Source organism: Schistocerca piceifrons, chromosome 4, assembly GCF_021461385.2.
Source record: "Schistocerca piceifrons isolate TAMUIC-IGC-003096 chromosome 4, iqSchPice1.1, whole genome shotgun sequence".
In the NCBI taxonomy this organism is placed as follows: Eukaryota; Metazoa; Arthropoda; class Insecta; order Orthoptera; family Acrididae; genus Schistocerca; species Schistocerca piceifrons.
The window spans coordinates 79,409,594-79,429,449 of record NC_060141.1 but is presented as its reverse complement, the minus strand read 5'-3'; the positions used below and the strand labels follow the sequence as shown (position 1 = coordinate 79,429,449).

General features: G+C 37.9%; 1 protein-coding gene across 1 annotated transcript in view; it reads left to right on the top strand.

Annotated features, from left to right (window-relative positions):
* The window catches only part of LOC124795610 (JNK-interacting protein 1), a 359,281-nt gene that overhangs the window by 255,473 nt on the left and 83,952 nt on the right, over positions 1-19,856 (top strand). The window contains exons 5-6 of the mRNA XM_047259681.1: positions 773-889; positions 10,566-10,745. Of these exons, the coding sequence (XP_047115637.1) occupies positions 773-889; positions 10,566-10,745 (297 nt within the window). The remainder of the gene's footprint in view (positions 1-772; positions 890-10,565; positions 10,746-19,856) is intronic.

Genomic DNA, 19,856 nt, shown 5'->3' with positions numbered 1-19,856 from the left:
TCAGTTAGAACCAGGGCAATTGTCATTAGTGCTGGTCTCAACTGCCCATGTTTCGCATAGACTCATGATAAAAGATTTGGTAATTTTTTGTGGCGTCATGAAGTATTTAGAGAAATCTTGTGTGACTATGGTCACTTTCCATGTCTTTTTAGATGCATATAAGAACACGACTGGTAAATGCTAGTGTAGGATTCTCTCTCGATTGCAATAATCAGCATCTGGTTGGTGACTTATGCTGACTAATGGGAAATTTTTCCTATGTGGACTCTAAAAGTACTTTAACATGTACAGGAAAGTTCACCAAGAGAATTTTGTTGAGCAAAGACATTAATCCTCTTGTTACACAACATAAAATCTTTTTTTTATGAAGGAAAGTGCTAAACATTCTAAGAAGTTTGGTGGACCCCATGTACAGTTTGCATAAGCTGCAGTGTTGAGGACCGATAGTTGAATCTGGTGATGGATTTCATCCCACACTGAATTGTTGCCAAGATGTTTATGTGATTGAAATTATGACATAATCCATATTTTAGATTTATCTAGTTGCCTGACACTTTCAACTCTTTTCAGAAACTGGGACACATTGCCATCAGATGAGTAATACTACAAAAATAAATATTTAAGATATTCACAACAGACAGCTTACATAATAGCAGACTGCTTTAGTTTCAATCAAATTTAATTGATTTGTACAAGGTGTTTACAGTTAATTGTGTAAAACTTCATCTTGACATGCTTGCAACACAGACTGATTTTTTATCTTTCTTTTTAGATGAAGATAGTTCACCTGACTCTGAACGTTTCCACAGCACTGACGTTGATTCAGGCAATTCAACAGCACATTCCCCAGATGGACCGAAGTCTACATCACCACAACCTATGCTCAATGGTGAGTTTTGCTGTAATATTTAAGGTATTCTGATGTATTCATTGTTAATATTACACAGAAAGAGCTAATTATTCACTGAACATAGTACCAGATTTCATTACAATGATGTAATATAACTTAGTAAATTAGGAATTGCATCTATTTGTTTTGAATCTGAGTGCATTACCAGCCATGGCCTTCCTTCTTTTACCTTACCTTAAACTGTGGACTGGTTCAACAGGGCAGCTGTAATAAGATGTTAGTTTGTTTATATATTCATCCACGCTTCATCTTAAACTTATATAGGATTTTTCATCATAATAGATTGAAAATAAATAGCTCAAAAATATACATACATGTAAAATATACAAATATCCTTTTATGAGAATGGAGTAGGTGTTTGGCTGTGGCCTTAATGATGGAACCAACATGGCATTTGCCTAAATTTTTGATTTAGGAAAAATCATGGAGAACTTAAATCAGGATCGCCAAACAAAGCAAACTGGGTCCTCCTGAATATGAGATCAGTGTTTTAACAACTGCACTGTCTCATCTGGTTGGTTCCTGTTGTACAGTGTTCTTTGATGTATTCATTATTTGCTCCAGATAACTTACAATATAAATATAGTTTCACACTTCATTGTTGCATGTACCAAGTATATGTGCTAGTGACTCCTCAACCACAAACACACTGCTGTGCACCTTGGATGAGCTTCAGTCTGTTCAGAAAACTGATTCTATGCCTGTAAATGTGCCACTTTGCCTCATGTACATCATAATGGTCTCCCTTCAGTCCACCTGAAAACTGAGTCAGCATCCCGTATGATGAGTGAGGTGCTGAATTCAGGAGAATGAAAAGACATTACTATTATGCACTACAGATCTTGGCACATAATTTTCTTGGAAAAGCAATGTAATGTGACAAGGTTGTTGCAATTAATCTGTTTAATTATTAACCATGTGTTTTAGTAATCTTTCTCATCACCTTGGGCAGTTTGTTATACAATTTTGTTTCCTAATAGAAAATGCTCTTCAGAGCTTTATGTTGGTTTTTCTTCGGTAAATGTACATCCAAACAGGCACTTATTCCTTGATGGTGTGTTGAGCTATTTCTGAAACATTTATTAATGCTTCCCCTGATATGCAGAAGAGATTGGTAGATGTACTCATTTGATGTAATACAGATACCTTTTTTTAAACAGTTCTTTACATTGACCCCAACTACTACTTCTACTAATTATTTTTGAGTTAGGAATATTTTGTTTCAATTTCTCTGCAATACTAGGTAAATAGTCATTTACAAAATTCACCAATTCTTGAGGATTTTCTTTTATATTACCCCCACCTTTGTTCGGTATGTCATGATACAATGTGTGACTATAAAATGACGGGACTATTGTTATAAACAGTTTATCTGAAAAACATACATATTTAATTATAGTCACTCTCAGCATACTCCCCTCCTCAACCCCTACAACACTACATGTGAATTTTCCATTGATGGAAACAGTGCTGGAAGTCTTCTTCTGTGTTCTCCTCAATGACATATGCCAGTTTCACTTTCACTGCTTCAATGGACTGAAATCTTGTTCCTTTTAATGCAGATTTGACATGGGAATAGATAAGTCAAAATGGTGCTAGGTCACTTGAATAAGGTAGGTGGTCTAACACTGGGATGCTGTACTTTACTAAAAACCTCTTAACAGACAATGTGGTATAATCCAGAGCATTGTATTGATGCAGAACTCATGACTTGTTCTTGTACAATTTAGGCCATTTTTTTCTTATTTTCTCATGGAGTTGAGCAAGAATCTTGAGGTAGTAATGTTAATTAATAGTTTGATCTTCATGAACCCACTGAAGATACACAATTCTATGAATATTTTCAAAAAAAGAATCATCATTTCTTTGAATCTTGATTTGTTCATTAGAGCTTCTTTCACTTTCAGCGAAGTTGGGCCCTATCAGTGCACAGACTGACACTACGTTTGTGTATTACAAGAGAAAAACCAAGCCTTATGCATTCTTTGTCAATTCCTATAGTTGCAGCAATCAATCAGATACTTAATTGCTGGCCAGATCAAATCAGGTTACCTACTTTTTCAATATTTTCATCCGTTTTTGATGCTGTAGGGTGTCCTGGGTGTGTGTCACCTTCAACATCTTTTCGGCCATCTTGGAAAAATTTGAACCTCTCAAAAATTCACATACATGATAAATAGTCTTCACCATACACTTCTTTTAGTGAAAGGCTGGTTTCAGTAGCAATTTTTCCAAGTTTCACATGAAACTTCATGACAATTCCTTGCTCTGTTATTACACTTATCATTTTTCCTGCATAACAAAATAACTACTCTTACAAAAACAAAGCTCATGGCCATACTGATTTGTTTACAGACACCCAAGATGTATTTGACTGAGAAGGCTTCATACTTCACAGCTACTGGTCTTTCATCTTTGGTGCATGCATACTTACTCTGTGACAGCATCAGTTGCATTATTTTATAGCCACACGTCATACTTGTCTACCCTTTCCAGTCTGTTTTTTGTATGCCATGCCACACTATTTTACTTTTATTTTCTGAATTATATATTATTTTGTAATTAATTTTTTTTACCTGCAAGGAGTATGGTCCTGTAGTTTTTTATACCTGTTATAGTAATACAAGAACTTGATTAGTCAGTGTTGGCTGCTGTGTAAGAGCTCAAGAGCGTGTGAACACCCTAATTTTTGGCATATTTCCAATTTATTGGTTTTTTTCTTTGAAAGCTCTTAAACATAACATAGATGCTGTGATCTTAAAGATGCAGCACTTAAATCTACTGTACTACTACTACTCTAGACTCTGTGAAACTTGGCATCAGGGTCGCAAGCACACCTTCAGTTGTGCACGGTTTAAGGAGCTTTTTGCATGCACAACTCATGTGATGTAATTGTCTTATGGGCAAATACAAACAGATTTGATAAACAATGTGCAAGCATCATGATGTGCACAGCTAGTCCTTGCCACTCAAAGAGAAGTTTTATGTCATTGCCACCAGGTGATCACACTGTGTCCGACTTTTATCTCTGTTCACTCAGCATAAATCCTGCTAGGTGACAGCACACTTCTTGGATATGTTAATTCACTCACTAAATAGTAGAATTAGGTCAGATGTCAGTATACATTAAAATTTTATTGACAAAAAACCTATTTTGTGGGTTTCTGAATGAGTTACAGTATATTATGTCACAAATTTTATCATACAGTAATCCATTTGAGGTGGTGAGAGTCATAAGGGCCTAAAGCACATAACTGTTGTTTGTGAGACTGTAGCATTTATTTATGCTTCTGAAATGTGTTGATCCTGTGGTGCGTCAGGTTTATCAGTGCTGTAGGCCCACATAGTATATATGAAAATTAACAAAAAGCTGCATCACTGATTTCTCTGATATTCACTTAACCTTCCTTTGCTAACATGGCATTATTTTCCACAGCTGGTAACACAGCATCCAGTGGATCCCTATGATATGTTAATTAATGTAGAATATTAATAACTACATTATTTAATACAAAATAATGTAGAGGCAACCATATAAATTATGAAATTGAATCAGTTAGTGCTTGTTTGAAGAAATAATGCATTTTATTACATTAGAAACCAGGTAATACCTACAGCTATGTTTACACAATATAAGCTGAACATTCAGTGATTCAACAGTCTTCTTCTAATGACTCTTTATGATTACCACTCAGACACTGATCACAGACAGTAAATAAATGTTTCATGCACTTACGTCTTCCACACTGATGACAAGTAAATCGAGGTTTTACATTCTTATTTCTATGGCAGATGATGTACCTTCTTTTAGCAGTTGACACTTCTTCTTCTGCTGGTTTACCATTGACAGCAGATGTTGATCCACTCATTTTTGCTGCCCTTTAGTGTGTTTCTCAGGGTAAGCAATCCATTGTTGCCCTCTTCTTTTGCTAGTCTTGCACCAAGCCGAACACAGTTTGCCAAAGAAAATCAATCCTTGCCATTTTTTCAGGGTTATTGCTTCTAAAAATTGCAATGCTGTTGATTCCAGCTAGATCAGTTATTGAAAAGAATCTCGTCAGAGGCTGTCTACTGCACTTCCTTGCAGTTGAGTATGTGGCACACAACTTGTCCACTACATCATCACCCCCCCCCCCCCCTTTGTATCATTGTAGAATGTGATATGTTTGGCTTCTTGTTTGCACCAGAGGTAGGGTCTATTGATGTATCTTCAAGATGGATAGAAGAAATTAACAGCACATTTGTGTTCTTCTTTGGGACAGAGGAGAGCAAAGTGAAGTGATTTACAAAGCCAAACATTTTAGATTTCACATCTCTCTTCTTAGCCACAAATTGGGGAAGGACCTCTAGCTCATTCTCAGTGTACTGACATATGTCAGATTTTCCTCCTTGTATGGGACATTATGTTGATTTCCAATGTAAATATTCAAGGAAATAATGTACCAAGTTTTCACATCTGTTAGAGAGAAGACCTTGAGGCCATACTTGGCTACAGTGACCTCTGAATGGAACAAGTTGCTCATCTACTGTCAAATATTCATAAGGTATGTAATTGGCTCTGAAGTTGTGTATGACATGTTCAAATGTAAACTAAACTGGTGCCAGTTTGTCTTGTTGTTTATGTTGTCATTGAGTACTCGTCATTGAAATGAATGTACCTCAGAAGAAACTGAAAAAGATTCAGAGTGAGTGTTGTTGGAAAAAAATTATTCAAAATGATTGTTGTTGGAAAAAAATTATTCAAAATGATTGTTGTTGGAAAACTTGAATTCCCATTCCCTGTGTATTCCACAATTTGAGCAAGTTTTGGCGACCTGAGCGAATAGATCATTATAACATCAGAAGTCCACTGATGGATTTTACTTCAATACCATCAGTGAAACATGCAGTCCTATCATTTTTATTATTTTCCTTGTCTGTATGAATTTTTATGTTTTTATGACTGTAATAGGATTAATGAGGGAGGTATCTTTTAGTGCAGAGAAACAGTCATTGGGAGATTTACAAGTCTTTCCCAATCCCTTTACTCTGGAGGGATAAGTTACGATATTTCTCATTCTATCTTTGACCCTCTGACTGGCAGGAACCTTCCTCCATTTTGTACTCTTCTCTTTACCTATCAAAAAATTAGACAGGTCTGTATCTGCACCATTTGAATCAACAGACTGCTGACTAATGGTATTATGCTCAGACTCGATACAGTAGTCTGACACAGAATCAGAAGACACTCCATCTACAGGGGCATCTTCATCTGAAACTTCCTCAGTGAAGCAATTGGAAGCCTTTTCTTTCATTGTATGGTGCAAAAATGAAATCAGTTAATGAGAATTCCAATCTTAAAAGCTTCAAACTGACAGGAAAGTGTGAGTATGGAAATTTATACCTACTTGTTCACCACTATCTTCTAAAGGAATTAATGGGGGGTCTAGTAAATCCCCAGCCACTAAATAAGTTTCAAACACTACCAACAATGAGCAACACAAGAACTGAAAACTGCTGACAGAAAGTAAACAAAAGTGAGGGAGGATTGCTAGATGGCAGGCAGTCTTACCAACTTTGTTCATATAAATTTAGCTAAACTAATGTGCTGGGGATTTGTCGGACCCCATGATAACAATTAGAGGTTAAGTATGGGATCAACAGTGGTGTGCTTTGGTCCCTTATGGACCTCGGCACCTCATTTGTATTCTAGTCAATTGACCATGTTGGTAGACATTACTACTTGAGTTTAATCACTTCCACAAATGGCAGTTTGTGTTGTCAGTTTGTTGTTTACTGTATGGGAATTGGATTTTGTGAGCAGTGTAAACATGAAATACATTAAATTTATTTTAAAAGCTAACAGAAAAGTAAAGCTATAAGGACGGGTTGTGAGTCGTGCTTGGGTAGCTCAGTCGGTAGAGTGCTTGCTCATGAAAGGCAAAGGTCCCGAGTTCGGGTCTTGGTCAGGCAAACAGCTTTAATCTGCCAGGAAATTTCATATGAGCACACACTCTGATTCAGAGCGAAAATCTCATTCTGGAAACAGAAAAGTAAATTACCAGTAAAAGGTAGCCACAAAGGCCTAGGGCCTCCGGGAACAGATCCTTTGATTGAGAGAGTGACAAAATCAAATAAACATGACTACAAGCAAACATTTAATAAGAAAGTTTATAGTTGGCACAAGCTGTTGTGTGGGTGTAGTGTAATAATATCTGATTTTCAACCCAGAAGTAAATTCGTGAACTAATACGTCTGTTAGGGATCTCGTACATTTGTCCAAAAAAATGGAAAAGCATGAAAACTCCCACTTTGACAAAAATGCAAAATGGAGAGTTCCAAAAGCTTAGCATTATTTTGTTATTGCTCTAAATTGTACTTATTTATGTACAAAACAATAAAAATCCACCAAACAAGTCTTTCTTTTGTCAGATAAGTTATGCATATAGTAATTATTATTATTATAATTATTACTGCTCTTATTATTATTGGCAGTGGTTGTAGTTGTATAAACTTATTGATAAGCATAACTGTTATACTGCAGATGCTATTAATTTCACAATCTCAAATTTATCTGAATCTAAAAACTTGTGAACACCCAGAATATATACTCATGGGGTGCTACTGAGATTAGTATAATGTTTTTGCGAAGAACTGAGAAATTTAAGAACCTCGAAGGACTTTCTAATATCCATAGTTATTCATCTATTTCTCTTAGCTGCTACTACTGAAGTGGCTATCTATGTATATGCCTCCTCAAAAATTATGAATTTTGCATTGATAAGAAAGTACTTCTGTGTGGGTTTTACCAAGCCTATATTTAGCTTTAATATCTGACAGTAATGGCCAGAAAGGCCAAGATCTCTTATAAGAACTTTTCAGTTTTCCTTATTGATATCTATAAGTATGGTCTAAGGCTGATGCTGAGCTTTTTGAAACCCAAGTAGCAGTGCTCAGCACTAGTGTCACACCAAAAGTGCTCAAAATGTTTAAGAACTTAACATCGATGTCACCATCAATACCTGTGTTTATTTCAATGTCTCCATATATTATTTCGTTAGTTTTAGGGTTTAAGGCTCTTTCCAGGACTTCAGTTAATTTGTTGGAGAAAGTATTCATATTACCATAGGTGTGCACTACATGCACAGAATGATTAACTTCTTACTGATGTCTAGTTATGTTAGTTCAACAATTGCTAATCCAAAATGCTTATCTACACTAACTGTGAGCAGATCTTCTCTGGTTTTAAAATGTGTGTCACCTCTGTAATAAGTATGTGATTTCCCAGCCTGCAAGATAGTTCTACAGTAGCAACTTTATTCTTTTATCACTCTGCAATGCATATGACCATGTTGTTCAAAGACCATAATTCAACTTCAAGCTGGTGTACTTTATTTTTAATGTTTATATACTAAACATTTTGATGAAGAATATATAATTCTGAGCATACTTCTGTTGTGTTTGTGCATCTCAGTCTGGTACATTCCATCCTCCATGCACACTGAAGTAATTTTTAAAATGATTGAGACACAGTTAAGGAAGAGGAATCATGATTTATCCTAAAAAGGGTCTAGTCATCCTCCTCATGACAAAAGGTATCTGACTATGTGTGACCCCACACACCTGCTACAATCTCACTAATTAATGCTACCAACCTCCCCTTCCCAGAAATGCTTAGGTGCCAACCATCCTAGCATAGCCCCATCTACCAATAGTCACTGCCTACTCCAGCACAATGTGCACCTGGTCTGTGGTCATCAGTACCATCTCCAGCTCCTCATTGACTTTCCATACAGCATTCACAAGACGAGGCTGATCATGCCACCTGAACAGCCCAGTCATGTTCATATTGGTGCTACCAGTTAGGGAAGCTGTCTTACTCAGTTCACCAAGTATGTTGTATTCTCTGTCCCTGTCTGAACTGTTCCTCACCCCACCCACTATCACCACCTGCTCATCTTATGTCAAAACTTTACACAAGGTCCCTAACCCCTTAATTACTTGATTCGGCCCAGCACTCAACTTGAAATTGCAGTGCAGTTTAATGTGGAATCTGAAACTTTACACAGCTTGGAACTTTCTGCAAAAACAAAGTATTGATGCAGCTAAAAAGTTGTTGAGCAGATGAGGATAAAATAATATTATAAAACAGACTGCATGTCTTCTCCTCACAATTGTCCTATTATGTACATAGTTCTTCTTAGCTGAATTTAGTGGAAGATTAAGTGCACATTGACTGCTGTGTAGAGAGCAATGGTTTACAGACACTCAAGCTTCATACTCAGAACTATTTACACTGTGGATAATTTTCTTTCTTTTCAAATAAGAAGTTATTGTTAGCACCCATGGTGGACCATGATTGTATCATTATTCATTTCACCAAAAGCAGCTCAAACAGGGCACAAAAAACTTAATGAATACATTATTCATGAAAGACAACTGCTTTACTATTGCAGACAGTCATGAGATCTGCAGCAACTTGACACAAAACACTGATCAGTAATATATGACCTCAAGTTATCTTATTTGTAATGATTTGTAACTTGGGAGCTGAACTGCCAACAAAAAGTGAGCTTCATCTTCATACCAAGTTGATATCTTGGGATGCTAATCTATCTTGAAAGAATTGCTTAAGTGTTAAAATCTCTTGAATTTTGTAATCCACCCTTGCACTCAATGTATCACTTTTTACATGAGGTCATGTGAATCTCAGATATTCATTTCCCCATTCTTAAGTATGGGCAATGGTCTTTATAATACTTTCTGAGTAATGCTAATACAGATGGAAAAAAATCACAACACAAAAAAATAATAATTAATGTAGAGCAATGAAATTTCAGGAATATATTTGTGTAGGTAACATATGTGAGTGATTAACATTGCAAGATCACAGGTTAATGTAAGTATGAGATAAGCCATTGCAAATGTGAAATGCTGGCACAGTAATATGCAATGTAACCACCAGAATGTTGAATGCAAGCAAGAAAATATGTGCGTATTGTGTCATACAAGTGCTGGAAGTCAGTTTGTAGGAAGGAATTTCATGGCTCTTGCACTTGGTTGATCAATACAAGGACACTTAATGCTGTTTGTGATGACACTGGGTTGTCTGATGATGCCCCATAAGTACTCAGCTGGAGACAGATCTGGTGATCAAACTTCGCTATCAATCAGTTGATCACCACTACTCACTTGTGTCAGCAGGGCCTTTAATTACCCTACCCACAGAACACTAGCCTGCCAGGACCTGCCCCCTGACAGTTTGTACTGGCTAGCCATTCTATTCGTAATTTTACAATACTGTAAACTGGAAGTCAGCTAATCCCCATGATACATCTAGCCCATGATACATCTAGTTGAAGGTTAGTTGACTTGGATTCACCACACAGTCTGCAATGTGGGTTATAAATTAGTCCATCCATATCGGTTTCCTATAAGCATTCCTCCAAGATCCTTACCTTGTGAGTACTTACAATTACATAGTGCAAACTTGGGGACTAGACACTGTTTGGTTCTTGTAATTATCACTTTTGTATCTTATGAAACCTGATGTAGTTTATATTTACGTCAGACATATAAAGTATGTGTTGTATTTTCAAATTTCTGTATTGCATAATGTTATTAAATCAGCAAAATGGATGCAAATTAGATTAGTTAAATGTTCATACTTTTACAGACAGTCTCTCGCCAGAATCAACAGGCAGTAGTGGAGGAGTTCCATTCACACAAGTGGAGCTTCTAGAAGCAACACACAGAGGACTGCATAAATTTATACCTCGACACCATGATGAGATAGAGGTGGAAATTGGTGATCCCATATATGTACAAAAAGAGGCTGATGATCTGTGGTGTGAAGGTATTAAACTCTCTTAACAGTCACTAAATTCTAAGAAAATCTTAATATTTTTTGGGCCTAGTATACGAAGTTCCCTCCATGATTTTCAGTGTGGAGGCAGGACGTAGTTGACATAGTGAAATGAATTTTTCCTTGTAATTCACTACCAGTAAATTTTTATTGCTTGAGATGCATGCATTTTACTGCTAATGTTCATAAACCATACTCATGCTGAAAGATCTAAATATGTTGACAGGATTTAAGATTTCTCTAAATACATGGTTTATCTTGTGAAACTACTTTGGACTACTACCAATGAATAATAAGTAGCTCTTTCACAAAGATTTTTGCTAATTTTACTCTAAAAGTGTGTCACTCCTACAAATGTCTAGTCTACTATCAGATACCTTCTTCATAACAATAACAGTTAAGCATTTCCATAAAATTAGCATATTTTTTTCAATTATTAGGCTCCAATTGCCTTTGCTGATGTGCAAGATGAGACATATTGAAAATGATGAAAGTAAAAAGTAAAATTTAAAGTGGTCTCTTACCTCCAAACTCGTTGACCTGCACATTATGAGCACCTGTCTCGCCATTAAGAAATGCAGTGGTAAGTATTTGATCAACAGAGTTTGCAAGCCCTCAGATGAAAAGAGTGCACTGAAGAACTATGAAACCTAGAACAGATTTCTAAAAGACATATACTTTGATTCACAAAACAATGGACATTTTAGCTAAAAACGACAACACTTTTGGAAGAAATCAATACCAAGAAATAAAAAGAATAACCACAGGTTGCTTCCTAACTGCGTGCTGGTTCAGTACCAAAAATATTGGCAGATATCTATGGAAACATGGAATCAAATGCATTTCTTTCCCATAAATAAAGACAAATAGTCATTCTGTAATGTAAAAGGGAATTTAGACTGAGTTAACTGAGGTATGTGACAATGTGTCATGAGAGATAACAAAAGAAGTGGGGTCTGATGCAAAGAAACTCAACCACATTGAATCAGTCATTAAGATCTGCTTTATACCTTATAATATACTGAAGCAGCCAGGTACCAAGCATTGCCCAGACCCAAAAGAACACCCATGAAATGAGGTATGGCAAGATCAGTACTGATATTCACACTCCAGGTGTTCAGGACAGCACACATAACGAGAGAACTATATGAACAGAGTCCATGTTTTCCATTTAAGCAAACCTTGGGATCAATGTTTTATTATGGGATTTATTATGACATCACTAACAGTATCATTTGTCAGAGCCAGAAAACAATGCAAAGATGTGTCTAGTTGGATTAAGGTATAAATGAGATTTTAAGGCCATAGGGGATGCTCACCATCAAACTCAGATATAAATATAGGCAAAATACTAACAATACCTTACATTTTAGTTGAAATTTAGGCACCAATGTACACACAATACAACTGTTCACAGCTATTGAAGCAGTAGGTCAGCTGTAAATATTGTGTACAAAAATGAAATAATCAAGATGGCTAGAAATCCTAAAACATAGCATCCATCAATGTGATGAAAAAACCTCAGAAATCACTCAGTCAGGGTGGAGAAGAAAGGAATTTCAACAGTATACCTCCTGAATATAGGTCCAATTATTTCTCTAATTTGTTTATTTATTTATTTATTGTTTTGGTGATCCATGCTGTGACAATATCACAGGATATGGAAGTTTCATAAATCTGTGGTAGCACATAAAAGCAAAACAAAATGATTTCATATTACAGTAAACAGTTACTTAGGCTCTACTACAGAAAATCAATTTTGAGAGATAAATAAATATTACAAAATAATAAGTGTTACACAAAATAAATATTGCAAAATATGTGTTTACAATACAGAATAGTTAGGATTACAAATGTAGATTTGGATATATATTTGCAGTTAACAATACAAAACATGCTAAACACTACAGTTCAGGAACTCTTCTATCATAGAAAATAATCCTTTTAATAGGAACTGCCTTAAAAGTTTTGTGAACATGAGCTCATCTTCTACCAAACACTTAAATCTTGAAGGGAGGGTGATAAAAACCTTACAGCCAGTGAAATGGACTCCTTTCTGTACCATACTTAGATTTGCCTGTTCATAGTAAGTGTCATGTTTTCTTCTCATCTCATTACTATGTTACTCACTGTTCAGTTTAAAAATGAATTTTTCTTTCCTTATCAAGCACATCAAAGAGAATATATATTGTCCAGTGGATGTAAGGATTCCAAGTTTCTTAAAAAGATTCCCGCATGTGGCTCTAGGATGGACTCCACACATAATCCTTATGGTTCTTTTTTGTGTACACAGTACTTTTTTAGCCAGTGACTGAGTTCTCCAAAATATGATTCCATATGCCATAATGGTGTGAAAATAAACATAATAGGCTGACTTCATGGTTCCCATATTTCTATAAGGAGAAACAATGCATAATGTGTAAGCAGCTGAACTCAATCTTTTATACTGATGCAGGATGTGGTTTGACAAATTCAGTTTGCTGTCAATATGCAAATCTAGATATTTTGAGGTATCTGCCATGGTTATCTATTACCTGCTCACCTATTTTTATTACTATTTCTTCATCTTTGAATGTTGTGTGGAACTGAATGTAGTTTGTTTTAGCGTAACTTAAAGAAAGGCCATTAATGTTAAACCAGTTCACTGTTTCACTTAAAAACTTATTTGCTGTTTCCTCAAGTTTATCTACTGAATTATCAATAGTGTAGTGTCATCAGTAAAAATGATGAATCTACAATATTCTCAACAGAGAGGAAGATCATTTATAAAGATAATAAAAAGTAGGGGGCCCAGAACTGAGCCTTGGGGCACTCCACATGTCATGGTACCCTATTCTGAAGATAATGGGACTCCATTTTGACTATCCACTACGACTTTTTGTTTCCTGTTTGACAGGTACAAGTGAAGCCATTTCCTTGATGAACCACTTATACCGATGTGTAGCTTTTTGTACAAGAATCTGGTGACTGACACAGTCAAATGCTTTTGTTAAGTCACAAAAAATCCCAACCATCTTAAGCTTTCTGTTGAATTATTCCAAGACTTTGCCAGCAAATTCAAATATTGCATCTTCTGTTGACAAACCTTTCTGAAATCTAACTTGTAAGTAGTGATATTGGCCAATAGTTAGTAGCATCCATCTTATCTCCCTTCGTAAACAGCGGTTTTCCAACAGCATACTTAAGCCTACCAGGAACTATTCCTTCTTTAAGTGATGCACCAAAAATGTGGAAAAGGACTTTACTTACATGGATGCAGCAGTATTTTAATAATTTGTTAGAAATATTGCCAATTCCAGTAGAGTTTTTAATTTTCAGGGATTTAATGGCTCTTTCAATTTCTTGAACTGTGACTCTTGTTACCTTCATGTGTTCTACTGAGCTAGGTACTTTGGCTTTCAAAAGATTGATGGCTTGGTTCATGAAGCCTTGTAAACCTATTTTTTCTGTTACTGTTAAAAAATCTTTGTTTAGTGTGTGCAACTATTTTTGCATTGCTAACAAGATGACCCTCATTTTTTATTTTGATATTTTCACAACAAACTGCATTTTTCCTTGTTTTCTTCTTTACAAAATTATGACTAGTTTTTATTTTATTGCTCAAGTAATTAATTTCTGCCCTCAAGCACATGTTCTTTGTTGCTTGTATGGTCTTATTCAACAAAGAACATGTGCTTGTATGGTCTTATTCCCTACCCCCATGAATCATGGACCTTGCCGTTGGTAGGGAGGCTTGCGTGCCTCAGCGATACAGATGGCCGTACTGTAGGTGCAACCACAACGGAGGGTTATCTGTTGAGAGGCCAGACAAATGTGTGGTTCCTGAAGAGGGGCAGCAGCCTTTTCAGTAGTTGCAGGGGCAACAGTCTGGATGATTGACTGATCTGGCCTTGTAACACTAACCAAAACGGCCTTGCTGTTGTGGTACTGCGAACGGCTGAAAGCAAGGGGAAACTACAGCTGTAATTTTTCCCGAGGGCATGCAGCTTTACTGTATGGTTAAATTATGATGGCATCTTCTTGGGTAAAATATTCCGGAGGTAAAATAGTCCCCCATTCGGATCTCCAGGTGGGGACTACTCAAAAGGATGTCATTATCAGGAGAAAGAAAACTGGCGTTCTATGGATCGGAGCGTGGAATGTCAGATCTCTTAATCGGGCAGGTGGGTTAGAAAATTTAAAAAGGGAAATGGATAGGTTAAAGTTAGATATAGTGGTAATTAGTGAAGTTCGGTGGCAGGAGGAACAAGACTTTTGGTCAGGTGAATACAGGGTTATAAATACAAAATCAAATAGGGGTAATGCAGGAGTAGGTTTAATAATGAATAAAAAAATAGGAGTGTGTGTAAGCAACTACAAACAGCATAGTGAATGCATTATTGTGGCCAAGATAGACATGAAGTCCATGCCTACTACGGTAGTTCAAGTTTATATGCCAACTGGCTCTGCAGATGATGAAGAAATTGATGAAATGTATGATGGGATAAAAGAAATTATTCAGGTAGTGAAGGGAGATGAAAATTTAATAGTCATGGGTGACTGGAATTCGAGAGTAGGAAAAGGGAGAGAAGGAAACATAGTGGGTGAATATGGATTGGTGGAGAGAAATGAAAGAGGAAGCCACCTGGTAGAATTTTGCACAGAGCACAGCTTAATCATAGCTAACACTTGGTTCAAGAATCATAAAAGAAGGTTGTATACATGGAAGAATCCTGGAGATACTACAAGGTATCAGATAGATTATATAATGGTAATACAGAATTTAGGAACCAGGTTTTAAATTGTAAGACTTTTCCAGGGGCAGATATGGACTCTGACCAATCTATTGGTTATGAACTGTAGATTAAAACTGAAGAAACTGCAAAAAGGTGGCAATTTAAGGAGATGAGACCTGGATAAACTGACTAAACCAGAGGTTGTACAGAGTTTCAGGGAGAGTATAAGGGAACAATTGACAGGAATGGGGGAAGTAAGTACAGTAGAAGAAGAATGGGTAGCTCTGAGGGATGAAGTAGTGAAGGCAGCAGAGCATCAAGTAGGTAAAAAGACGAGGGCTACTAGAAATCCTTGGGTAACAGAAGAAATATTGAATTTAATTGATGAATGGAAAAATATAAAAATGCAGTAAATGAAGCAGGCAAAAAGGAATACAAACATCTCAAAAATGAGATCGACAGGAAGTGCAAAATGACTAAGCAGGGATGGCTAGAGGACAAATGTAAGGATGTAGAGGCTTATCTCACTAGGGGTAAGATAGATACTGCCTACAGGAAAATTAAAGAGACCCTTGGAGAAAAGAGAACCACTTGTATGAATATCAAGAGCTCAGATGGAAACCCAGTTCTAAGCAAAGAAGGGAAAGCAGAAAGGTGGAAGGAGTATATAGAGGGTTTATACAAGGGCGATGTACTTGAGGACAATATTATGGAAATGGAAGAGGATGTAGATGAAGATGAAATGGGAGATATGATACTGCATGAAGAGTTTGACAGAACACTGAAAGACCTGAGTCGAAACAAGGCCCCAGGAGACAACATTCCATTAGAACTACTGACGGCCTTGGGAGAGCCAGTCCTGACAAAACTCTACCATCTGGTGAGCAAGATGTATGAGACAGGCGAAATACCCTCAGACTTCAATAAGAATATAATAATTCCAATCCCAAAGAAAGCAGGTGTTGACAGATGTGAAAATTACCGAACTATCAGTTTAATAAGTCACAGCTGCAAAATACTAAGGCGAATTCTTTACAGACGAATGGAAAAACAGGTAGAAGTCGACCTCGAGGAAGATCAGTTTGGATTCCGTAGAAATGTTGGAACACGTGAGGCAAACCTGACCTTACGCCTTATCTTAGAAGAAAGATTAAGGAAAGGCAAACCTACTTTTCTAGCATTTGTAGACTTAGAGAAAGCTTTTGACAATGTTGACTGGAATACTCTCTTTCAAATTCTAAAGGTGGCAGGGGTAAAATACAGGGAGCAAAAGGCTATTTACAATTTGTACAGAAACCAGATGGCAGTTATAAGAGTCGAGGGGCATGAAAGGGAAGCAGTGGTTGGGAAGAGAGTGAGACAGGGTTGTAGCCTCTCCCCGATGTTATTCAATCTGTATATTGAGCAAGCAGTAAAGGAAACAAAAGAAAAATTCGGAGTAGGAATTAAAATCCATGGAGAAGAAATAAAAACTTTGAGGTTCGCCGATGACATTGTAATTCTGTCAGAGACAGCAAAGGACTTGGAAGAGCAGTTGAATGGAATGGACAATGTCTTGAAAGGAGGATATAAGATGAACATCAACAAAAGCAAAACGACGATCATCGAATGTAGTCGAATTAAGTCGGGTAATGCTGAGGGAATTAGATTAGGAAATGTGACACTTAAAGTGGTAAAGGAGTTTTGCTATTTTGGGAGCAAAATAACTGATGAGGGTCGAAGTAGAGAGGATATAAAATGTAGACTGGCAATGGCAAGGAAAGCGTTTCTGAAGAAGAGAAATTTGTTAACATCAAGTATAGATTTAAGAGTCAGGAAGTCATTTCTGAAAGTATTTATATGGAGGGTAGCCGTGTATGGAAGTGAAACATGGACGATAAATAGTTTGCACAAGAAGAGAATAGAAGCTTTTGAAATGTGGTGCTACAGAAGAATGCTGAAGGTTAGATGGGTAGATTACATAACTAATGAGGAGATATTGAATAGAATTGGGGAGAAGAGAAATTTGTGGCACAACTTGACAAGAAGAAGGGACCGGTTGGTAAGACATGTTCTGAGGCATCAAGGGATCACAAATTTAGCATTGGAGGGCAGCATGGAGGGTAAAAATCGTAGAGGGAGATCAAGAGATGAATACACCAAGCAGATTCAGAAGGATGTAGGTTGCAGTAAGTACTCCCTGCCGCCGTTGGAGAAGCAGCTGCAGCAGCAAGTCATATACTCTTAGCTCACTTATTTGTTACATAGTTTAATTCTTAATTTCTTTGCGTGTTTTTGGTATTTGCATTGCTTGATTCATAAATTCCGGGCGTATTATAGTATTTGAGAGTTGTAGCATTGCGTTTTAGTACCTCAATAGTGTAAATTTGCGTATTCTCCTTCCGCTGCCAAGCAGTGTGTCAGCAGTGCGCAAGTAGCAGCATTACTGCATTTATTAGGCAATCATGTATTTTAATAACTGTTTAAATTTTGTGTCGAATTGTTTGTGCTCTCTGTAGATTAGTTCAGATGTTCTTTGCACAACGGTTTATAGCATGGATAGGGACTGCAACTGCTGTGTTCGGATGCAGGCTGAGTTGGCATCCCTTCACTCCCAGCTTCAGGCAGTGTTGGCTTTGGTCACACAGCTTGAGGCTGTTGCCAATGGGCATCACTGTGGGGGTCCGGATGGGGGTTTGTCAGGGACGGCCAGCTCGTCCCATACATCCCCCGATCAGACTACGACTGTGGCTGCCCGGGATACTGCCCACATTGAGGCTGATCCCTCACCTGTGGTAGAATGGGAGATCGTCTTGTGGTGTGGCAGGGGGCGAAAGACATTCCGGAGGGCTGAACGGAAGTCCTCTCCAGTTTGTCTGACGAACCGGTTTCAGGCTCAGGCTGATACTGATCTTCGGCCGGACATGGCTGCTTGTCCTGTTCCAGAGGTTGCCCCTCAGTCTGCAAGATCTGGGCGGTCGCAGAGGGTGGGCTTACTGGTAGTTGGGAGCTCCAACGTCAGGTGCGTAATGGGGCCCCTTAGGGATATGGCAGCAAGAGAGGGGAGGAAAACCAATGTGCACTCCGTGTGCATGCCGGGGGGAGTCATTCCAGATGTGGAAAAGGTCCTTCCGGAAGCCATGAATGGTACAGGGTGCACCCATCTACAGGTGGTCGCTCATGTCGGCACCAATGATGTGTGTCGCCATGGATCGGAAGAAATCCTCTCTGGCTTCCGGCGGCTATCTGATTTGGTGAAGACTGCCAGTCTCGCTAGTGGGGTAAAAGCAGAGCTCACCATCTGCAGCATCATCAACAGGACTGACTGCGGACCTTTGGTACAGAGCTGAGTGGAGGGTCTGAATCAGAGGCTGAGACGGTTCTGCGACCATGTGGGCTGCAGATTCCTTGACTTGTGCCATAGGGTGGTGGGCTTTCGGGTTCCGCTGGATAGGTCAGGAGTCCACTACATGCAGCAAGTGGCTACACAGGTAGTAGGGGTAAGTACAGAAAGGGCAGCAGCCTCATAGGGTGGGGGGCAAAGTCAGGACATGCGGGGGCCAAGCAACAATCGGTATTGTAATTGTAAACTGTTGAAGCTGCATTGGTAAAGTACCGGAACTTCAAGCACTGATTGAAAGCACCGAAGCTGAAATCGTTATAGGTACAGAAAGCTGGCTGAAGCCAGAGATAAATTCTGCCGAAATTTTTACAAAGGCACAGATGGTATTTAGGAAGGATAGATTGCATGCAACCGGTGGGGGCGTGTTTGTTACTGTTAGCAGTAGTTTCTCCTGTAGTGAAGTAGAAGTGGATAGTTCCTGTGAATTATTATGGGTGTACGTTACACTCAACAACCGAGCCAGGTTAATAGTTGGCTCCTTTTACCGACCTCCCGACTCAGCAGCATTAGTGGCAGAACAACTGAGAGAAAATTTGGAATTCATTTCACGTAAATTTTCTCAGCATGTTATAGTCTTAGGTGGAGATTTCAATTTACCAGATATAGACTGGGACACTCAGATGTTTAGGATGGGTGGTAGGGACAGAGCATCGAGTGACATTATACTGAGTGCACTATCCGAAAATTACCTCGAGCAATTAAACAGAGAACCGACTCGTGGAAATAACATCTTGGACCTACTGATAACAAACAGACCCGAACTTTTCGACTCTGTATGTGCAGAACAGGGAATCAGTGATCATAAGGCCGTTGCAGCATCCCTGAATATGGAAGTTAATAGGAATATAAAAAAAGGGAGGAAGGTTTATCTGTTTAGCAAGAGTAATAGAAGGCAGATTTCAGACTACCTAGCAGATCAAAACGAAAATTTCTGTTTTGACACTGACAATGTTGAGTGTTTATGGAAAAAGTTCAAGGCAATCGTAAAATGCATTTTAGACAGGT